This window comes from Papio anubis, chromosome 14 (genome assembly GCF_008728515.1).
Source record: "Papio anubis isolate 15944 chromosome 14, Panubis1.0, whole genome shotgun sequence".
Classification (NCBI taxonomy): domain Eukaryota; kingdom Metazoa; phylum Chordata; class Mammalia; order Primates; family Cercopithecidae; genus Papio; species Papio anubis.
This window is the reverse complement of record NC_044989.1, coordinates 97,467,639-97,481,115: the sequence shown is the minus strand read 5'-3', so window position 1 is coordinate 97,481,115 and position 13,477 is coordinate 97,467,639. Positions and strand designations below refer to the sequence as shown.

The following is a 13,477-nucleotide window of genomic DNA, read 5'->3' as shown; positions in this document are numbered from 1 at the left end:
TGTGTAAGGACCAAATCCAGACTGCTGCCTGCTTTTCAAATGAAGTTTTATTGGAATGCAGCCACACCCATTCATTTACTTCCATGGTTTCCATCCGCTTTCATGCTAGATGGCAGAGTAGTGTGCAACTGTGTGCAGTTGTGCAGAGTTGTTGTGTAGTTGTGGTAGTTGAGTAGTTGTGACACAGACTGTATGGTTCACAAAGCCCCAAATATTTATCTGGTTTTTGAAGGAAAAATGTTGCCAATCCCTGGGGACTGCGGCATGAGGGTCACATACATGTGACTTCTACTAGCGGTCAGGGAGTGATGGGGAATCAAGCCGACAGGGGGACTGCCCGCGCCAGACCAGGTGTAAGCAGCTGCAGTAACACAGGTGGCTTATAGGAGTCTATAGACTAGTTCGTAGCTCTCGGGCCCAAAATCTCATGGTCCCAAGGACAAAGCTAGGGGTTTTATTTTAGCTGGCTAGAAAGCTGGTCAGGAAATGTCTGTCCTCCAGTAATTAGGAATGTGCTGAGAATTATCACATGATTGTTATTTAGGATCATTTTCTCAGCTTCCTGTCCTTCCAAGACCAGACATTTGAGATTATATAAAATAAGTGGGGTGTGTGGTGGGGGGCAATGTGTGAGAGGGAATTTGGGTTGATGACATGCAGTGATCTTAAAATTGAAAACTAAACTGTACAATCTATGGAATTCGATTGTGGGGTGATGAATCCTAAAACGAACATTACGTGAAGCAATGGAAATTCAAGTAAAAATAGTGGAAGGACTTTGATACACACTTCACAAAGATTTTCTTCCACCTCCATGCATACTTTTGTCACTTGCTCTTTGGATCTCTGACCTTCATTCTGATCAAGCAGCCCAGAAGCCAAAGGATTTTGCCAATGAATATGGGGCAATTATGACTCTCGTGACATTCTTGGCGAGTTCTGAAATAAGTCTTATCAGATCAACACCAGTTCGAGGGCAACTCTACGTGCAGGGAATGCACGGAGCACCTGGAGCCTCAGGGAGGTGGCGCGTGCACATCTCAGGCAAGGTGACAGCCTTGGCCGCAGGCCTGCGTGGTCATATGCAGCAACGCCGGCAGGTGGCAGGGGCGTTCCTTTTCCTAACTGAATCGCACACTCTGAACCAAGTCTCCCGCAGACCGAAGCGCAGTCTTGAGGAAGGGATGTCTTAATCGGATTCAAATAGTCAAATTAGGCTGGCTGCGGTGCCGCAGCCCTGTAATCCCAGCACTTTGGGAGGCTAAGGCGGGAGATCTCTTGAGCCCAGGAGTTGGCGACCAGCCTGGGCAACGTAGGGAGTCCCTGTCTCTACCAAAAAACATTAAAAAAGAACAAATTAAGCTGGGTGTGGTGGTGTGTGCCTGAGGTCCCAGGTACGTAGGAGGCTGAGGCGGGAGGATCATTCGAGCCCGAGAGGTCAGGGCCATAGTGAGCAGTGATCGTACCACTGCTCTCCCACCTGAGCGAAAGAGCGAGATTTTGTCTCAAAAAAAAAAAAAAAAAAAAGGCAAATGAGGAGCCAGAAATTTGGTTGCAGGGTTGGAGACACTATCGCTACTGGAGTCTGCGCATGCACAGAGGCTGTGGTGCATCTGTAAGCAATGTCTGCTAATAGGGGCTCGAGAGCTGGTAAACCCCAGCACTGGGGTTTCTGATGGTACTCCAGTTTCCTGATTAGTCATCAGGACACTGACTTGTGTAGGGGTGTGGCGCTGGCGGGTTGAGATTTTTCCACTCGTCCTCTAAATGTAAATTCACTGCAAAAGCTGTGTGCACTGACGCTGTAACCCATATTCATCTTAAATGGGTTCGAACACTTTTAAAAATCAAACCCAGGCAGGCAAGTGCTTTCATTCAGCGTTTTGTTGGTGGTGGTTTGTTTGTTTTGCATACACCAGGATTCTTCTAGACACCCTGCTTTTGGTGCTCAGTCCATTTCTTCTGGCGGAGGCACCTGTAAAATGGGGATGAAGCCATCCAACCCAGGGGACACTGAAGATTAAATGGGATTCGGTAAAGCAGTAGTGTCCGACCCCTCTGTGTGTGCTTAGGGGCCAGTAGCTGTGGCTGTGTTGTTATTATTACTACACAGCATTTCTTACCACAGAGCCTGAATTCCAGCTTCCCTCATTCCTTAGTAGAAGAGACTGCTGGCCAGTTAATTCTCAGATATTCAGTATGGGTTACCCCTCACTGAACATTGGGCTTTTACTTCTTATCTGATCATGTTTTTCCTTTCTTTCCCTCCCCAGTAAACACCACAAGAAAGAGAAGGTGTGATGGTTAATTTTATGTGTCAGTGTGGCTGGGCTCTGGTACCCAGTTGTTTGGTCAAAAAAACAGGTTTATTTGTTGCCGTGAAGGCGTTTTTTAGATGTGATTAACGTCTAAGTCAGTAAGCTTTGAGTGCAGCATATTACCCACGTATCAGGGCCGGGCTTCATCTAATCAGTGGTAGGCCTTAGGAGCAAAGACTAAGGTTTCCCTAAGGGCAACTCATTCTTTCTCTCTACTGCAATAGACTCATCTTTGCTTTCTCTCTCATCTCTGCTGCTCTCTCCTCTATTCTCTCTCTCTCATCTTTCTCATCTTTCTCTCTCTCTCTCTCTCATCTTTCTCTCATCTTTCTCTATCTCTTTCATACTTTCTCTCTATCTTTCTCATCTTTCTCTCTCATCTTTCTCTCTCTCATCTTTCTCTCTCTCTCTCATCTCTGTCTCTCTCTCATCTCTTCTCTCATCTTTCTCTCTCTCTCATCTTTCTCTCTCTCTCTCTCTCCCCCCATATATACGTATCTATGTGTATATATTTCTGCGATTGATTCTGTTTCTCTGGAGAACCTAACAAACACAGAAAGTCAAGACAGGTGAAAAATTCAAAATCCGGGAAATATGCATACTTTTTATGTCATGGTTGGTGCTAACAGTTAAAGTCTTAAATAGCCCCTAGACTCCCCAGTGGAAGCTTCCTTGGGCCCTTGTTCAGGAAACTAGTAAGGGTTTAATTTGTTTTTCAATTCATGTTGTGGTTCTTACTGTTACTGAGAGTGCTGTGTCTCTGCACTGACTCCCTGTGGGGCAGGACACAGGTCAGCCTGGCTTTCTACGGGCTTCGGTTCTCATTCGCAGTGTCGCACAGCACCGGGGCCCGAGTTTCCAGCCTCTGCAGGACCCATGTGATCTTGGACGAGGCCTTCCTGCCTGGAGCTGCCTCATCTAAAGTCACCATGCAGCCCCGCCACCTGTCTTCCCTTACAGCTGCCAACAGGGCTGGGGTTGTGTCAGCCTGGGCATTTTTCTTCCCTGTCATAGTGTGTCACAGTTGTTTTTAAGTTGTATTAACCAGAGAAATGTAGTAGCAGTAAGAAACCATCTTACTGAAGGTCAAATAACCTCCTTGCCTTTTTAAAAATGATGATTCCTTATCCTACATGTCTTTTTTTTTTTTTTTTTTCCTTTCCTCCAAGATGGAGTCTCACTCTGTCACCCAGGTTGGAATGCAGTGGGACAATCTCAGCTCCCTGCAACCTCCTCCACCTCCCGGGTTCATGCAATTTTCCTGCCTCAGCCCCCCGAGTAGCTGGGACTACAGGCGCACGTTGCCATGTCCGGCTAATTTTTGTATTTTTAGTAGAGATGGGATTTCACCATGTTGGCCTGGCTAGTCTCAAACTCCTGACCTCATGATCCCCCCCCCTTAGCCTTGCAAAGTGCTGGAATTACAGGGGTGAGCCACCACACCTGGCATCCTACATATCTTTTAAAACTATTTCCTATATGTCAGTCTCTTCAGTATTTCTTTATTATCAAAAACAAAGCAAACCAACATGATGAAACCCCGTCTCTACTAAAAGTACAAAAATTAGCCAGGTGTGGTGGCGCACACCTGTAGCCTCAGCCACTTAGGAGGCTAAGGCAGAAGAATCTCTTGAACCTGGGAGGCAGAGGTTGCAGTGAGTCAAGATTGCACCACTGAACCGTGTTGGCCAGGCTGATCTCAAACTCCTGACCTCAAGTGATCCACCCACCTCAGCCTCCCAAAGTACTGGGATTACAGGCATGAGCCACGATGCCCAGCTTCTTTCTGTATTTTGAAATTCCATATCTTTTTGTCCCCTTTGCTTTTCAAAATAAAAGATTCTGCCCTCTCACATAAAAGACAAAACAAAAAACCAAATAACTCCCCCTGCCACACACACACACACACACACCCCCCATGAGGGACATAGTCCTATCAACACACAAGGCACCTTTATTGCCGTCCTCGGCACCTGGCCCAGTTGCAGCTGTGCCCTTTTTGACTATCCATCTAGAACACCAACTCCACAAGGGCAGAGAACCAAGTGCACCTTGGCTCACACCCCATGGATGCTCGGCTTGAGCCCAGTGCCTGGCACGCAAGAGCACCATGCACACTTGGTGAAATAACTGAATGAGTACACATTCAGCAGGTAGAAGTGAAGAAAAGAGAAACCATCTATGGTGGTGGGAAAGTGGGGGCTGATGCAGGAGATGTATTTTTAAGGGGAATGCCCACCATTCACTTACTCTTAACAATTCGAATGCATAACACTGCGCCATGTGCATAGGAAAAAGATCCCGTTACTGCCCATGATAGAACCCGTATGTGCCTGCTTTGTAAGCACTCTAAATACTCCTCTGTAATTCAAGGTAAAAATGGAAAGTCAACACGAGTGTCTGGAACCAAGTCAATGTGAACAGGGGGTCAGAGGAACGTGCACAAGGCCTGAAGCTAGACTGGCTCACGCATGAGAAAGGTGTGTCTCCTGACCTGGCATGATGGTCTTCTTGCATTCCTGGCACTTGGATGAGTACTCGTTGGAATAGCAGTCTGTACAGAGCAGCTGGTCCTCCTTGGCAGCAAAGGGCTTGTCCACCAGTGAGTTTCTGCACTGCGAGCAGTGGAAACAGGCTTCATGCCAGTGCCGGTCCTTGTAGGACAAGTCCTGTGGGGCCAGACCACACGAGACAGTCAGAGGCAGGATAGGAGGGCTTGGACCCCACAGCATTGGGGCCCCTTGCGAATCTGCAGGGCAAACAAGGAATGAAGGTGGGCCGAGGCACCCTGGTGCACCCACATTCATGCCCCAGGACCACCTAACTGCTGAAATCAGTGAGGACTAGGCTGCTTTTCTCTTGCTGCATTTTGGAGCAACAGGTTAGACAGATGTGCATGTATGCACGTGTCTGTGTGTGAGAGATGCTTCTCGAAAACAAAGGGATTCCCCTTGTGTATTGCCTGCAAGAAAGAGAAACAGAAAACATGAACACCTATCAATTCATCTCACACCACATCCGGTGACAGAGAAACAGACTGCAGGAGGTCCTTGCCTGAGGGAGCCCTGCCCAACCCAGATCACTGTGGTCACCGGTGTGGCAGAGAGGCTCTGGGTGTCAGGATGTTCACCAGAAGGAGGCCCAGGACTGATTGTGTGGGTGCTACCTGTGTGGGTGGCAGTGAGCTGGGGGAGGAGGAAAATTTCAGGCAGAGAAAGGGCACAGACACAGAAGATCTGGGGACGGGGAGCACGTCAGATTGCAGGGACCACAGGCCGGGGGCGAGGTGGGAGGGCCCCCCGGCCTGGCTGGACCGGAACATATGGCTGCCTTTTTGCCTTTTATGTCTGCGTAGAGATTCCGTTGATCCTGAAGGCAGTGGCGAGCTGCTTTTCAACAGGAGAGTGAAGTGCTCAGACTGGGGGACAGGTAAGGGTGTGGGAGTGGAAGGGGGTGAGGGTGAGAGAAGTGAGACAAAAACTGGGCACACATGGGAGAGGCCCTGAGAAGACAGATGCATGCTTTTGAGTAAAAGATGAGAGACAGAAAGGAGCCCTGCGGAAAACTCGACTCCACACTTGGCTTCATCTTGCCTGAGAAATAAGAGAACCTTCCACATTTGCCTTTTAAAAATGACATACAGCATGTTTAAAGTGCCAATAAAACATTAAAATAACAATCTATTTATGCCCAGCTTTATCTTAGAAAGAATATGTTTCTATTGCTGTCTTTGTGTTTCCAGCTCTGACCCCAAGTCATCATCCATTTATTCATGAGGCAGAAACAGAATATTAGTCTCTGCATGGTTTCCTGGGCCAGCTTCCAGTTGGTAAGTATCCTGAACAGGGCGCAGGAGGGCTGTTCTCGCGATGGCCCTGAAGAAGAGCCTGCCCACGATGTCTCTGTTACTGAAACTGAAGTCGAAGCTGGAGTTATGCTGAGTGTAGGATGTGAAAACATGGATCTTAGCCTTGATTAGAAAGTCCTAAAACACCAACTAACTCGGAACCAAAACTAGAACAAACAGTTCTCTTTTGCTGAAGTATCTGTGTGTGTGTCTGTGTGTCTGTGTGTGTGTTTTCCTGGAACCTGGAACCAAACTAAAGTTATTTGATTTGGTGATCTCTTTGCGCATTTTGTTTCAGTTCAAGGAATTTTTAAAATGTGAACGCTGAGACACTTGGAAGACAGTCATGACTATGGCCTTTGTGAGGGGCGACCTCGTGTGCTATCCTTGTTGGAAGTTTACTTCCTAGAACATCTGGGAATAGGATTATTGCTGATGCAAGATGATAACGTGTGAAGGAGAGGTAGGGCACAGTGGCTCGCGCCTACAATCCCAGCTCTCTGGGAGGCAGAGGCGGGCGGATCACCTGAGGTCAGGAGTTCAAGACCAACCTGGCCAATATGGTGAAACCCTATCTCCACTAAAAATACAAAAATTAGCCGGGCATGGTGGTGTGTGCCTGTAGTCCCAGCTACTTGGGAAGCTGAGGCAGGAAAGTCGCTTGAACCTGGGAGGCGGAGATTGCACAGCCTGGGCGATAGAGGGAGACTCCGTCTCAAAAAAAAAAAAAAAAAAAAGGAATGAAGGTGAGACAAGCATAGAGTGCTCTCAAAGCGGGACTAAATGCCCTGGTTTCTGTGGGATTAGTTCTCACCTGAGCCCACCACCTCTGAGTATCGTGGGTCCCCTGGGGTAGGCACTGCCTCCCAGGGGGACTCCAGGGCAGCTTGCTTAAATGTCCAAGTCCTCTCCATCCTTGAGAACCCAAACTGGGTATACACTCGGAGTTGAGGGCAGAGGGCTGCCCTGTCTTTTGTATTTTTAGCTTAAAGTATTTTCAGAAATCTGAGGGGAAAATCACCTGTGCTTTATGGGTTATTTTGACAAATGAAATAGAGGACAAACTGCTTTGATTTGAGTTAATGTCTACACATGTGAACTCATGATAAACAGCAAAGCCCACAATCCACATGGACATCATCATCGTTCAGGAACAGGCATGTCCTCCATTCTTTCCACGCACACGCCCCAGCTTCAAAAAGACATCTGAAACACCAGTGATGACCATCATTACCCCATCTGCGGGCTCCAGGCACGGCACAGCCCTGCAAGGTAAATGTTATTACTGAAGGTCAGAGAAGTTCCATAACTTGCCCAGTCACATACCTGGCACGGAGCTAAGCCAAGCTTTGAGCTCAAGTCCTCCTGATGCAAAAGTTATTTCCACTGAACCAGCCCAGGCAAAGTCCCGATCGGGTCTGTGTTACTCTTTGCTTTCAAAGCAGATAGCCTTGAGGAGATGTGTGTGTGTGTCCATTAAAAGAAATCCAGAAACAACCAAATTCTCGCAACTTTCTAGAACGTATTTTGTACCTAAATGAATGTGGCTCAGCATTGCCTTTGTTTAGACTTTGAATACAATCGAACAGACCATTAGAAGCCCTATCCACCCAAAACAGTAATCAGCCTAATTTAAGAAGAGATGGAGATTTTATTCATGTTATCACTGTTAGAATGCTGATTGTGGAAGAAATGCATTAAGAATAAATTTTGTATGGAAAACAGCATGGCAGCTCCTCAAAATATTAAAAGTAGAATTACCATATGATTCAGCAGTTGTACTTTTGGATATATACCCAAAAGAATTGAAAGTAAGGTCTCAAAGACACACTTGTACGTCCACCTTCATTGAAGAATTATTCACCATAACCAAAAGGTGGGAGCAAGCCAGGCGTCTATCAACAGGTGAAGGGGTGAACAAAATGTGGTCTGTGCATACAATGGAATTTTATTCAGCCTTAGAAAGGAAAAGCATTCTGACTCATGCTGCAACATGGATGAATCTTGAGGACATGATGCTAAGTGAAATGACAAATCGGTCACAAAAGGACAAATACTGCGTGATCTCACACATGTGGGATACTTAGGGAAGTCACATTCATGGAGGCAGAAGGTAGAAGAGTGGTTGCCAGGGGCTGGGATGAGAGGGGAATGGGAGTGAGAATGGGTCCTGTAACCCATTCATTCCTGAGGTTGCAATTTTTTGAATTTTTGCAATCAGACCTTGGCGATGATCTTGAGCAGTAGGATATATGTAACTCCCACATGCTTAGCGTTCCACTAATGGAATACTAGGCATAAATGGGTTTGATGGGGGCAGTATTTCAGATTTGCAAGAAGCAAAAGCTCTGGGGATTGGTTGCACAGCAATCTGAATGCACTTACTACTGAACAGTACACTTAACAGTGATTAAGAAGGTAAATGTGATGTTCTGTGTATTTTGCCACAATTAAAAGAATAAAAAAGTAAGTTTTGGTTGGGCGAGGTGGCTCATGCCTGTAATCCCAGCACTCGGAGGCCGAGGCGGGTGGATCACCTGAGGTCATGAGTTCGAGACCAGCCTGGCCAACATGGTGAAACCTCATCTCTACTAAAAACGTACAAAAATTAGCCAGGTGTGGTGGTGCCTGCCTGTAATCCCAGATACTCAGGAGGCTGAGGCAGGAGAATCTTGAACCTGGAGGTGGAGGGTGGAGGTTGCAGTGAGCCAAGATTGTGCCATTGCACTCCAGCCTCGGCAACAAGAGTGAAACTGTCCCAAAAAGAAAGAAAGTAAGTTTTGATTGCTATGTAGTAGGTGAAAAACACCTTTTCAGAAGTGATGTCTGTCCCCCATGCAGGCGAGCCACCTCTGAGAGGACTGCTTGTTTGGGGACAAGCTGCAGAATGTTTTCCATGACCCAAGACTCACTGTCTGGATGGGGCAGGCACCGGGGAGACGGGAGGAGATCCCTGGCCTCCCTCTGGGAAGATGGTAACTACCACAGCCCTGCCCAGGGAGGAGGCATTGCGCACAGAGGGGTGGCAAGTTATCAGTGACAAGAGAAGGAAAAGAAATACAATTTCTAGGAAATTTGCCTTTTGGGGCTGACCTTTAAGAAAAACTGAGGGAGAAATCTCCAAAGTCAACATGAGAGCGAAGCCACTAGATGTCACCACAGCCTGCACTCTGGTCATCGAGTCCCCAGATGGAGGAAAGAGTACATCAGCGTCCCTGGACAGACATGGAAAAGCTGGCTAAGACATGCACATGGACCCAAGGCACTGCAGAATTCCATTTTTCCTAAAGTTAATATTTATGGCACTTTTAAAAATGCAATAGCTACGGTTTAAGACTGATCTGTTGGCAGAGACATGTGACACCTGAAACTGTCCCTCTTAATGTGGATACTATCCTCATGTTACTGGGCTAAGCATCCATGCAAGACTTGAGGACCTTCTGCAGGCGCAGCCTGTCCCCTGCGCCCTGCTCTATCAGATCCCACCTCGCAAGGTGCAGGCTGCATTCTCTCAGGACAACCTGGTCTGCTATATCCCCTAAGAACCATCTCGCCTTGGCTCCTGCCGGAAGCTGCCCTTTCCCTTCAGGCTGGTGTAGAGTGGTTGAGGCATGCAGAGATCCAGGTTTTGTCCTATGAAACAGAAGACAGAAAGTGCCTTTTCCTGCCCAGGGCCGCATTATCTCGGCATCATTCCCTGGGGCCGTCTGCACTCAGCTCTGCAATGTTTCTCTCAGCCTACCTCTATGAATTGCAGACATATGCATTCCTGAGTGAATATGCATGCAGCAGTTCCTAATTCTAAAACCTTCTACAGGAAACTCTTTTCCCTTAAGATAAATATTAACCTGTGCTCACGTTCTTAAGTTTTGTGATGTACAATAACTAAAAATACTCCATAAATAAGCTTGCATCACTGTTGTTGCTGGGTCCTCAGTGGGAAGAGAACTGGCCCACCTCCCTGCTGCAGTACACGGCGATGGTCTTCCTGGGTGAGCAATACCTGAACGCTGGCTGCATGCAAGCAGGACGGGAGAGCATGGGGTCCCACAGTCCACATCTCTTGTACCACTGTGGGCCAAGCGTCCGCCCCTCTGGGATCCCAGGAGCCCGTGATTAAAGTGCTCGGTTATTTCACCCTAGGGGTTCAATTCAAGGGCCCAAATGCCAGACTGACTAAACTTAAATCCGGGCTCCGCCCTATGTCAGGTACATCACCATGGGCAAGTAATTGAACCTCTCTCACCAGATTTCTGACCTGTACAGCAGGAATAATAGACCCACTACTGGTTGTGACAAGCATGTATAACAGTTGCTGGTGTGTACTGCAGTTGCTCAATGGATGTTACTATAAGTCATTATTTAGATCACAGCTAATAATGAGAAGAGTTGCCTCAATGTGTCACTTGCTGAACCTACATTTCCTTATGAAGACAGTCCTGTCAATGAGAATATCTGCCATCTTAAAGTTCCACGTTGGTAACTCTGCCACTCTCCTTTGGCAGGTGCTTTTTCATTTCTCAGCCCTTTTAAATCTAAAATTCTTTTTCTTAATTCTTCATACCTATTTTGAGCCATACAATAACTCTATGAAATAAAGTTTTATTCTTATAGATAAGCAGATTCAATGTAACGACACCAGGAAATGTTTTTTCCAACATTCCCACTGCCCTTCCACCTGAAATGATCCAACAGAACTAAACTGTTCTCCTGGTTTTTTACCTGGCACATCAGCCCCTTTGCAAGTTGACCCCAATTCGCTTTCCAACCTGACCCTCTGGTCTGGTCCCCTCTTCCTCATCTCCATACCTTTGACCATGCTCTGTCCCTGGCCTTGGAATATCCTTTCCCTTCTCCCCAAAAGGCCAAATCCCACTTGGCTGCAAGTCCCAGCTGAAATCTCATCTGTTCTGCAAAGCTTCCTTGGCCAGGGCAATGCTGGCTTCAGGGAAGCCATGTGCCATGCCGGCTACCTAGCTTGTATGTCTCTTTCGAAATCCTATTTGGAAACTCGTAGGTAACTAATTATGCCACGGGGTTTCCCTGTCACTCTCTGAATGGGGCGCTTAGTTTGTGTTCTCTTTAGAAGTCTGAGTCAAGTTAATAAATTCACGTCACTGCTTCCTCCTGGACTCGCTTCTTAAGAAAGTTCACAGTAAGGAGGAAGTGAGGAAATACTTTATGGTAAGAGGAAGGTAACTCAATATTGCCAGGTTTGATTTTTTTTAGAGATCTTGACCAACATGGTATTCTCTGAGTCTCAGCAGGAGGGAAGATTTTAGCCACATGGTTCCCTAGAGCTTAGAGGTAGACTGGAAAATGCCACCAAAAGGCCTAGAAGCGAGACTGTCATTGATTAGACCCAGGTCCCTGAGCCTGTGCTTCCTACCACACTCTGAATCTTTACCTGTGAAGACCTAGTGCCAAGTGACCCTTTTCTTTTCTTCTATCTGTTCTGTCTGTCTATCTATCATATATCTGTTTAGAGACAGGGGTCTTGCTATATTGCCCAGGCTGGTCTCAAACTCTTGGCCTTAAGTGATCCTCCTGCCTCAGCCTCCCAAAGTGCTGGGATTACAGGCGTGAGCCACCATGCCCGGCTCAAGTGACTCTTTCCAAACAGAAAAGCTCCAAAACCGATTTTTAGTTTCAGTTATTAGCACCATGCCAGTAGCTTGATTTTGCTATTTCCTTAGTACTCCATTGTGAACAGCAAACATGAGTGTAACAGAGATTGCACTTAGATGCTGAGAGGCAACAGGGTAAGAAATACGGACATCTTGACAGACTTGCTGAAGAACTTTAAGATGGAAATATCCGGTTTTAAATTCCCCTAGAGAGAAATTGAAAACAAAAAGAAAGAAAAAAAGAGTCTTTTATACTTCCCAGAAAAAAATACCAAGGCTAATCTTGTGCTCACAGAAATGTCATACATTGCAGTAAAATGTTGATAAACATGTAAGATTAGGCCCGCATACTTCCTTTCTGGTTTTGTATTTTTCCATTTCAGAAACATTCCTAACATGGGCTGTGCCTGTTGCTTGGCTCCAAATGTGTCCTTTTTAAGACTTTAGCTGAGCTTTAGTGGCAAGTGGCCTGGAGGGAGCCCTGGACCCCGCAGCTCATGGACGGTCTGGGTGGCAGGGTCACCAGACTGAAACGGCTGGCTCTCATCCTCCCTCCTTCGCACCCCGTTCCACCAGGGCTGGGACCAGCCATTCTTCAGATCCATACGATTTCACTTCAGCAATGGATTCTCACATCATTCATGCTCAGCATTATGAAAAGATATTCTATGCTTGAGATCATCAGGTTTCCAACTGTACATTCTTTCAAATCCTTACAAATAAAGATGTGGAAAAATGGACAACAGCAGAAATGACAGCTCTGTGTTGGCACGTCACAGGTCTCCCTAGACGTTAACTCATTCAATTACCCCGACAGTCCCATGAGCTCGGAACCCCAGTTTATAGACATGGAAACGGAGGCTTATAGGTGGCAGGACTTGTCCCCTTCGTGCAGCTCGTCAAAGGTGGAGCCAGGGAGATTCGGCTCCGGGGTCCAGCCTCGGTGCATGCGACGTCACTGTTGAGCTCTGTGCACCTCTGCTGCTATGTCTTGTGGCTGAACTTTTGGTTTCACACACTGACAGGACCTTCTCATGGAATCCATCCAAACAGCTTTGCTCCTGATCCTAGGACCCTCCTTGATTAAATTACCTTCACAAACAGACTTTTCTCTTGTAGGAGGAAATCCAAATAAATACACGTTTTCATTGCTCGTTACAAACTCTGTGGACAAATTCTACATGGAAGAAGATCCAAAAAGGTAGTTTTCTCATTGAGAACTTAAAAACCACCCCAACAAATAAAAAAGCACCAGGTTGGCAGGCTGGACCCTGAGAATGTGACTGGAGTAGCTGCTCTTCCCAGAAAAGAGTCCAGAAAGACCAGCGGGGGAGTCCTGTGTGACACCAAGGACAGAAGGATGGATTTTTCAAACCTGACCTTACACCTTTCACGAGGCTTGGTCAGAAACCTTCCAGAATATACCAGAGGCATCTAGATTTAACCCGCATGTGTGAAAACCTTCGTCTCCTATTTCAGAGACAGGTTGCTTTCTGCCAAAATACCACTGAACTTTTCTGTCCATTACCAAACATTAACTGAGACTTTTACAGCATGATGGGTAAACCTCCGCCAATTTGATCATCACTTCAGTGTTTCCTATTTAATTAACTACAAAAGCTGGAAAGAGTTTGTGAAACAACTTGAGCCTCACTTCCGCAATCATGACCATCTAAAGGGGCCCA

At 46.7% G+C, this 13,477-nt stretch overlaps 1 protein-coding gene across 5 annotated transcripts in view; it reads right to left on the bottom strand.

Annotated features, from left to right (window-relative positions):
- The window catches only part of FHL2 (four and a half LIM domains 2), a 77,170-nt gene that overhangs the window by 8,376 nt on the left and 55,317 nt on the right, over positions 1-13,477 (bottom strand). For all 5 annotated transcript variants that reach the window (XM_031655400.1, XM_031655401.1, XM_031655402.1 and 2 more), the window contains one exon: positions 4,813-4,987. In XM_031655400.1, the coding sequence (XP_031511260.1) occupies positions 4,813-4,987 (175 nt within the window). The remainder of the gene's footprint in view (positions 1-4,812; positions 4,988-13,477) is intronic.